Genomic DNA, 9659 nt, shown 5'->3' with positions numbered 1-9659 from the left:
CATCAAGGGAAAATTGGGATATGTGGCGTTTCAGCCCAGTGAAGAAGGGAAGTGGGGTTAGCAGCTTTACGGAAGAGGCCCCTAAATAACGGGAGCAGGTTCATAGGTAATTAGATTAGGTTGAGATCAAAACAATGTATGGATAATATTCCAAATCGTCGTTTTTCCGGCAGAACTGTCTTGCATTAGTACAAATAAAATGCCGTGAATGCTGGAAAACTGAAATAAAAACAGAAAATGCTGGAAATCTCGATCAGGTCAGGCAGCATCTGTGGAGGGAGAACTGATGATTTGACTCGAAGCATATACAGTCGTCTATTTTAACGTTGTTTTATTTCAACATTAATGCATATTTTAAATTCGAAATATAAAAATATAAAATAGACCGCGAGGGCAAAATATTTTGTACATTTACAGTCTCGGATATACATTATGTTCACAACTTTGTTCACATCGTTAACGCATTAGCCAAGTGTCTGGGTTCATAAAGCTATGTACAAAAATACATTACATAAAACTAAGGAGGGCGTTTGTCACTCGCAAGGTAAGGAATGGTACCAGATCTAAGGGCGAAGCCTGTATAAAATGAGCAGATCATTTTTGATTATATTATGGCTTATATTCCTATCAGCTACATACAGATATGATTTCCGACTTCTTACAGATATATGCAAGTCAAGACAAATGAGCCTCCCCGCCACCAACACCATGTCGAAGTGAAGAAATATTCTGCCCTGAATGTAGAGGACGTAAATCATTGTTTACAATTTTCTCGCTGCATTTATGTTGCAGATATCTCTTCATGGAGATATATTTTGTGCAGAGGGACTTTTTTTGTTGCTGTACTGTGAAAATACTTCTCTTTTCAAAAAAACAAAAAAAGTTTCAGTTCTTGGAAATAAAACCTTGCGATTAAGTGTACAATTCCATAGATCCTTTGGAGCAATTCGATTTGTTACAAGTGTCCCATTTACCGGCGGGGTTTTACGTGCTGGAGACTGGAATTGAGAGGCCGTGCGCGTTCCTGAGAGCTTCGGGGGGCTTGCTAACGGGGCTCCCGGGTTTCCTGTCCGCCACTGAAATAAAAGCAAGAAAGAGAAAACAAAATCTTAAGGAAACAAACTAGCGAATTCTCGCAAAAAAAAATCCTGTTTCATTGCAGTTAATGCAGGTCAGAGCAGAAATGACCAGTGGCGAGGAAAAGGTGATTGAGTGTATTTTACACAGAACTTCCGAGGGGCAATTGACCTGATATCGTCGTGCTTTTGATGAACCCCGTTCAAAACCACTCTATTCCAAAAATGCGCTTCCTAGTTGCTGAGGGAATTGAATCAATATAGTGTCCAGATTACCATCATTAGGAGTTTAATGAAAAGGGTCTTATATGTATCCCAGACAGAATAAAGAGGATTATTGGGCACATGGATAGGTTGCCAATTGGAACGGAGGACCATAAGTAATGAGAGTTGGAGTAGGCCATTTGGGCCCTCGAACCTGCTCCGCCATTCATTGAGATGCCTGATCTTTTTTAGTTGATCTGATCTGATTCTGATGGAAACGGAAAGGGCAAACTTTATTTTTTAAAAACCCGTGAAAGCCGTATATCTCATCATATGCACCCTGAATTCACTGAAGGCTAATCAGTTTCTATGATGTCTTTATCAAAATTCAAAATATCTCCTTTGGATGTTCATCCGACTCTGTTGGTACAAATCGACCTACTCCGTATTTCCATTGGTATTATACTCTCATTTCTACCTAAATGCTTCGAGTAAAAGCTAGCTATACATCAAAGTGTAGGTGAGAACACTGAGCTACTGCATATCTTCCAGAAAACAAACCAACGCCCAAAACAGCCTGTCTGCTTTTCAATCCCACAGAATGAGCAGATATTCTTCAATTTAAAAATCCTCACACGGAATTTCGAATAATAGAAGGAATAATTCAAAATGCCTTCATTTGACAAAAAGAATTACAGTTGTATAGCATTTTTCGTGGTCCTGGGTGGGTCCCAAAGCACGTTACAACCAATGGATTAGAATTATAGCTGTTGCTATAAATTCGTGAAAGGTGGCAGCCAGTATAGAAAGCTCCCACAAACTGCAATATGACAATAACCAAATAATCCGCTGTGTTGTGCTGACTGGGGAATAATTATTGGCCGAAATGTGAAGCAACTGCCTCTCACTTCTGAATTCTTTTCAACTAATTTACCTAAGAGAGTAAAGGGGGGAGGGGGGCTTGTTTATGAGCTCGCCCGAAAGGCGGCATCTTCATCAACACCGAGCAGCTGTACACGCCTAGACTTTTCCGCTCAAATCTGTGAAATGGGACCGGGACCAACAAATTCCCGACTCACAGACGAGAGGGTGGAAGTCTTTCAAATTCCATTTGGGGGCCGGTAATCTCGGTGAGGTTGCCGACTTCAACTACTGATAGTGCAGGCACTTCCAGATTCAGTCGAATATTGTCACTTAACGGTGCGGTGACATGACACTGTCCCCTTGCTAATCAATGAAGATCTGAGGTTATCAGATCACTTAAGAGTTTTTTTTGTTTCATTGGATGTAATCTCGTTAAACAGACTAAGAGAACCTTATTTCAAATTACCCTGCTCTTTTTAAATTAAATAATCAAAATCTGGAGTTCATTTTTACTTTCTAAAATATGTTTTAAAAAATACATCTGTTGAAGTCAAACGTTGGGCCCTATTGGGAACACGATCCTTGCACTCCTATCGCGCAGTAACCATCCTCCACACCCTCCCCCACTCTTAGGCGAAGATAGTATTTGCTTTGAAAGCGGTTCCTTGTGCAGAAGTTAGACAAGACTGTGGTGATGAAAGCCTTCAAGCCAAAGCATCAGTCTGTCATTTCTCGTGTGCTGAGCCGATTGCTAAAATGCTACCAGTTCTCAGTGCCTGTCTGTTTTGTCTTAATTTATGCAACAAATTCCACATTGTGATCAGGTGGAGTGGTTAGGATTTTTAAATTAACAATAAACGCGAGTCTTCCAGAATGAACCCCACAAAGCCCCTGTTCTACTGGGCATTCTCGATTTTAAAACAATGGCGCTTGTATAACGCGATTCCTAAGTGATGAAAGCTTTCAGGATACGACTCGCTGTATTTTCCTGTTCTCACGCGGAAATATCGAAGCAATGGTGCAAAATATACCAAATCTCTACAAGTACGATATTCCCTACCCCTGGCGTGCTCTTATCACAGAGAGATGCAAAATTGGATTTGACACAATTGGGTTTATGGTACAGGACTTATATTGAAATATATTCAGATTGAAACCTCACACTTCTTTAGTGTAAAGATGGACAACAAGGAAAAATCATGAAAGTATGAACCCAAATTTCTGTGCTATATATAAAACCACTTGTAAAATTATATATGATTTTTAACTACAGAGCATATATAATTACGCAAATGTTCGTATATAGTATTGGAGTTTATCACCTGCTTAAATTTAAGCCATCAAAAGTAACCTCAGAGCTTATGCGTATAGCATACCTGTGCGTATAGCTTTCCTTCAGATCTGCGCTATGTCTAAAATTCTATATTACATATAGTCCATTTTCTCATTAACATTAAATGCTCTCATTTTTGCAGCTGAACGCACGTTAAACTCAATACTGGTGTATTAAATCCCACTGAATTTAGTCTCTTAAGGAAACAAATGACAACTCCTACATTGTACGCATGCATGGTTCTGAATTTTGTCATTAAAAAGAAATAACAGGTTTATGATGACTGATGAAATCGATAGTCTGCACTTCCTCCACCAAAAAGATCCCTTTAAATCTGTTAAGTTAGAAAAAAGGCCGGGCTACCGTAAAATATTATTTTCTTTCATTTGTCCGGCCGACGCTAACTCTTATTCATCCTCCTATCATTCTATTAGCATACAAAGACGCTCAAGCGTCAGAAATAAAGTTACTTAAAAGCATCACGTCGTCCCTCGCTCCCTACTTTCTCTCCCTCTCTCACGAATATGATGCAGCGTCTATTACAGAGACCGTAGAGTTAAATCGGTTTTTTAAGTTGCGGTGTTTTTTTTCTCTTCGGGCCAAAATGCTGCCGAATAAATGAAACAAATTAATTTTGACGAGCACATAAGAAGCAGAAGCAAGTGTAGGCTATTCAGCCAATCTGCTCCGCCATTCAATAAGATCATGGCTGATCTTTTACCTCAGCACTAGCTACCTGCAGGAACCCCGCATCCCTTGCTATTTAACATCTCTGCCTTGAATTTACTCAGCGATTGAGTCTCCACAGCCCTCGGATAGAGAATCCCTGAGGTTCACTACCTTCTGGGTGAATAATTTGGTTCTTAGCTCAGACTTGAATAACAGGTTTATGATGACCGATGAAATCGATAGTCTGCACTTCCTCCACCAAAAAGATCCCTTTAAATCTGTTAAGTAAAAAAAATAGGCCGGGCTACCGTAAAATATTATTTTCTTTCATTTGTCCGGCCTATAACCCCCTATTTTGCCACTGGAACACCTTGTTCTGAACACCCCGCAAAGAAATCATCATCCTTGTTTCTACATTTCAACTTTGATAATGAAACGTCCTGGGCTGTACAAAGTGCGGTTATTTCTCACATCTAGTTACTCCGGATGGGAATTATTCAAAATGTGAGTTAGATAGCAGAATTATTGGTAGGTGTTCTGTATTATGACTATTATACTTTAAATGCGTCGAATGTTTTTGCACGGAAGAGAAACGGTCATTGAGTTGAAGGCACATAAATTATAAAATGAAGTAGATAAGGTCAGACCTGTAAAGACAGAGCAGATGGGTCGGAAGTCATGACTTCAAGGTACTGAAAAAATATATTTAGATCACATCGGACAATTCTGCAGCAAGTGTCAGCAGTAAACTCAACCAGGATGGGTCGGATATAAGGGCACATTGGGTTATCAAAGCAGAGAATTACTGAAGGGGCGGCCTTCCTATTGTTTTATTTCCATATATTCTTATCCACAAGTTTTAGTCTCTTCTGTCCAAACCAGATAACTCGCAGGTTTGGTCAAGGAACAACTGACTAGAACAACTGCACTGGCATACTCCGAGATAGGATCCAATTAGTCATCTCACATCATTTGGGGCAAGTGCTGGACATGGTTATTTGTAACGATTAGTAGTGGCGGTACTTCTTTATGTAATTTTAGCAATTCATATTTTAACTGCATCCAAAGAAAATATAGCCATTGTAATCCAAGTTGAATGGATTTAATAAATGCTTGCAAACAATTTAAAACTGAAGTTCGATCTACTCGGCATAGTTGACACACAATTGCTCACCAATTCGTTTTTATTTATCCATAATCACCAGCCAATATGGAAGCGTATTAATCAGTAATGCACACCTTGTTATTTTCAGATGACAAACTACGTGACCATCCAACATCAACCCATAGCAACACAGCTCCTTATAGGCTGCTTCTGAGCCCCGTATGCAAAGACTGATGTGACTCTAGAATGAAACAAAAGGAGCTTTTTGGAAAATATAATTGCCTTTAGTCCGTAATTTTCCCAAGAGCAGTAACAACACAATCAGAGCAGAATTAATGCGAAGGCATGCAGTATGGGGCCCTCTTTAAACACCCACTGTTGACTAAAAAGATGCATAAAACTTCCAAAAACTGTAATTGCTTCGTATTTGAAAATGCTCATCCTGCCAACGAAGCTTCAAAAATTCTATTTCTTGACTGTCATATGTTTTTGATAACAAGCCATTATATCTTGTAAATCAACCCCCGCGAATATCTGCATCGATTCCCACTGCATAATCCACGTTTGGTTTTGCTACAAAATTGATATAAACGATAGAAAGCTGGGTGGTGGTCTCCAGTGAGAATATTATTGTTTCATCAGCTACTTTTGTTTCATTCCAAATATTAAGGAAATACTGTGAATCGTTTAATTGTTCTGGCCCAGTGTTTTTGAGAAAATAGTCCTTGGCCATAATAACGAGCAAAGCGATTTACCTTCTCTGGCCGAGAGGTGTTTGAAGGGCATTGGTGCGTGGATGTCGCCGCCGTGCATGGTAATTCCTGGCCCAGAGTGAGGGAGACTACTGCCCTGAGACTGCCAGGGGTGGCCAGTCATGTAGCCGGCTCCAGGACCTCCGTACACTCCATAGCTCGGCACCTGGTTTGACGAGGGATAAGGCCCAACTGCGCAAGGAGGAACGAAGCTACTCACAGCGGGCAGTGCGGATGGAGGCTGTAACACAACAAAACCAAAGTTTGCTTTACTTTAGGATTCGATATTACCAGCGAGTGACACGGAGAATGAAGGAAGCCATCATTCAATAAGCGAGAACCCAGGCAGGAGGGCTACTGGGTCAGTACCTGGGAGTATTTCAGATCCGGTTCGATCGTCTGCTTCTCTATCCCGTTGACACTTTGAGTTTGATGGAAGGTTGCTCTGTTGACGTTATTCCAATCTTCCACTTTTGTTTGATACGCTGAAGGATCGGTTCCACCAAGAGCAGCTAAAATGCATTTTTAAAAATGTATTGCATGTAAACACCATTGGATATACAGTGAAACATCTAACCGAGGAATTTCCGCTGCAGATTCGTCCTGTCTGCTTTCATCTACATAAATTACCTCGCCCGAAATATGAACAAGAACTTTTACTCTTGCTGCCAACTCAATGTAATCGGATTTCTTCTGCGTTTGATTCCTTTTTAAACCCTTTTACAATTACTTTAATGTAGATTTTCATTGATATGAAGCATAAATTCTTTAATAACAGTTATCCTCAACCTTCATACCTAGATATGTAGTACATTTAGTCTATACCTAAAGCAATCTATGACAAGAATCCGGTGATTTATACCGTGAAAGGTTTATTTTCGGACTGTTTCTATTGTCAAGATGAAACGAAATACGATTGCTTCGTGTAAGCAGGAGTCTGGCTTTACGTATATCCTCCACTCCAGGTCAAAAGTTAAACTACCGGCCTCCTCCACACACATTGAGCAGAATTTTCTCCGAGGATACCAAGGTCAACGCACTAATGTCAATTCTTTTTAACAGTAGTTTAAACTTGCACAGTCCCATCGGGACAGAGTTAATGGAAGTACAAGGTGGAGGACGAATCGGTGTGAAGTTTTGTTCCCTCAGTAAGTTTTTAATAATCGTTCTCTATCTCATCAAAAATGCCCCATTACCAAAACAATAAAGCCCGCAAAGGTCTGGACATTTCAACAGGCTCAATTACGTACGCATTTGGCAAAGAACTGTTGGATAAAGCAGTTAACAACAGGGCACCAGGCAACGCGGGCCCAGGTAAGGGGAGGTATAGGCCACAAAGGCTGCATCCTCTTTGTAAATTGGAGTGAAAAACACAAGGAAAGATCTGAGAAAGGCCCGGAGTTGGTCAAACATTGTCGATAAGAATGGTAGGAAAGGGGTGGTGATCTGTATAGCTTGTTTTTTAACCAACGCTCGGCGGTTAAGAAAGCAACCGAAAATGCTGCCTGCGAGATCTACTGCTTTATTAAATTTTATTTTGTGACTTCCTTTTACCGTGTCTTCTAATACTCATTACATTCAGCAGCTGATAAACCTCTTTTACATGCTAACTCACTGTTGTAAGAAGTAGCTGTCGGCTTTACTTAAAATGGAAGGGGCACATTCAGAATTAAAGTTACAATATCATATGTTTCTTTCTTACAGTTTTATAACAGTTTTTCTTTCTTGAAAAAAAATCCTGAGATAAAAGATCAGGTGATCACTTTATGGCGAAATTATGTATTCCCTTCCATTTCCGAAGCGCCCAATAAGGGTTTGGGTAGACCGGGGGAGAGAGGTAACACGCTTACCTGTCTGTTCAACGAGGCTTCGGAGTCCGAGGATGTTGGTGACAGAATGGGCGCTCGGCCAAGCTCTGTGGATACCGACATGTCCCGTAACCCCTGCCACGGGGACCCCCGCAGTACTGCTCATTTTTGCGGCCGCTGATGACATGTGGTTGGGGTAGGAGTACTGGTAAATGGGATTGTAAGACAGCGTCGGTTGCGGTGGAAGCTGCTTGCTGGTCTCGCAGTGCCCCGAATGCGAAAGGTTACCGATTTTGTTTCTCAGGATCCTGCTAATGGAACTGACGGAAGGGACATTGTACTTGTCACAAACCGCGTCCGCCAGGAGCCGGTCTCGAATCTCCCAAGCGAAGATCCCCGGGTCTCCTTGCTTGTATTCCCCTGATGTACTTCACCACGGTCGGGGTGGTGACCCCTGGGTTTGCTTCCCCCGATCGCCCCCGGTAAAATGGAGCCCGTCTCGTTGTAACGGGCTAGGATTTTGCTCACGCACCCGTGGGAGACACGGAGTTGCCTGCTGATGTCGCAGGGTCTGATCCCCAGCTGAGCCAGCTCCACGATCCTCAATCTGATCGCGTTGGGAAGTGGTCTCCCGTTTACGAAAACGCCTCCCAGCTGATTCACCTCCCCGTACGTCTGATCTACGGGAAAGAAATACAGAGAGGCCACCGTGATAATCTCCCGCATTTAAAACAAGGGCAGAAATTAACCAGCTGTCAAAACATCACACTTCCCACAAACTTCTGAAGCCCTGAACATGAAAATGGTCTCCAACAAAAATACATGCGCGGACTAAAAATATGAAGTCATGTATTTTTGGAGAATGGTATTTCTTTATTATCGAATCGCTTGCAGTTATGTTAGGTCTTCTGCACTCACCCGGGTACTCCATTGCATTTGCGCCTGTCGCGAAGTACAGCTCAACAGTTTACAAACTACCTCCTCAATGTACATCACAGCCATCTCTCTGTGATTCAGATGTTCCAGCTCTGCCCCATTAATGCACTTTTTAACACGATCACCGCTCTTTTCGACACCCCTGTCCAAAAAGGTCTATTATTTTACTTTTTTTTAACATCTGAAAAAATAGCCCCTTCGCTCTGATCAGCCAAAGGAGAGTGGCCGAGTGCCGATCGCTGTTTTCATCCTCACACATAATGCAGGCGTGTAAAGCAATCTTTTATTGTGTTATCAAACTCATGCCACTGAACCATGCAAATAGGAATCGATGCTTACCCATTGTCCAACGAAGCGAGAACCTCTCAGCAATCTTTAAAAAAAAACAAACCTCCCCTTGCAATGGCTGAAAGTTTGCTTCGGAGAGTTAGGCTGAAGTCTGACGGGTAAATACAGGGACAGAACAGAGCCCGGTTTCGAACACGCACAGGAGAAGAATTCCTTCCGTGACCCACGCTGGAGACTTGAGGGGGGGAAGAACAATATTGAGACAGGACTGCCCGAATAGCACAAGGTGATCTTCATCCGATTAGGGCAAATTTGTATATCCTAGAGGCTGCAGTTTGTCCAGATCAATTTTACGCGTTTTTCCACGTCAATCTTGATGTCACGCTGCGAAGTTCTCATTAGTCTTTCGCTGGCTTCCTCCTCTCCCCATTGGCTGCCTTGAAGCAGAATTACTAATAACGCTCGGAGACTTTCCGCCTTTTTGGCAACCTCCTCAAAGTCAGAAGGGCAGCAACTGCTGTAGTCTTGATTACTAGAAATTTCAATTAGACATCCCGAAAGCATAAAGCGCTTAGATATCAATGTCCAGAATGGAAGATCCCGCTGTTGTTTTTCCCTAAACCG

General features: G+C 41.8%; 1 protein-coding gene across 1 annotated transcript; it reads right to left on the bottom strand.

Moving 5' to 3' along the window:
* Positions 1 to 984: 984 nt before the first annotated feature.
* LOC127567984 (paired box protein Pax-1-like) lies at positions 985 to 8537 on the bottom strand. Its single transcript, XM_052011227.1, is given in 6 exon segments — positions 985 to 1076; positions 6007 to 6244; positions 6373 to 6515; positions 7854 to 8229; positions 8231 to 8263; positions 8265 to 8537. Coding segments are annotated over 6 exon segments (1155 nt in total).
* Between the last annotated feature and the right edge of the window lie 1122 nt (positions 8538 to 9659).

Source organism: Pristis pectinata, chromosome 3 (assembly GCF_009764475.1).
Source record: "Pristis pectinata isolate sPriPec2 chromosome 3, sPriPec2.1.pri, whole genome shotgun sequence".
NCBI classification, from domain to species: Eukaryota; Metazoa; Chordata; class Chondrichthyes; order Rhinopristiformes; family Pristidae; genus Pristis; species Pristis pectinata.
The sequence above is the reverse complement of the archived record's forward strand: the minus strand, read 5'-3'. Positions and strand labels throughout refer to the sequence as shown.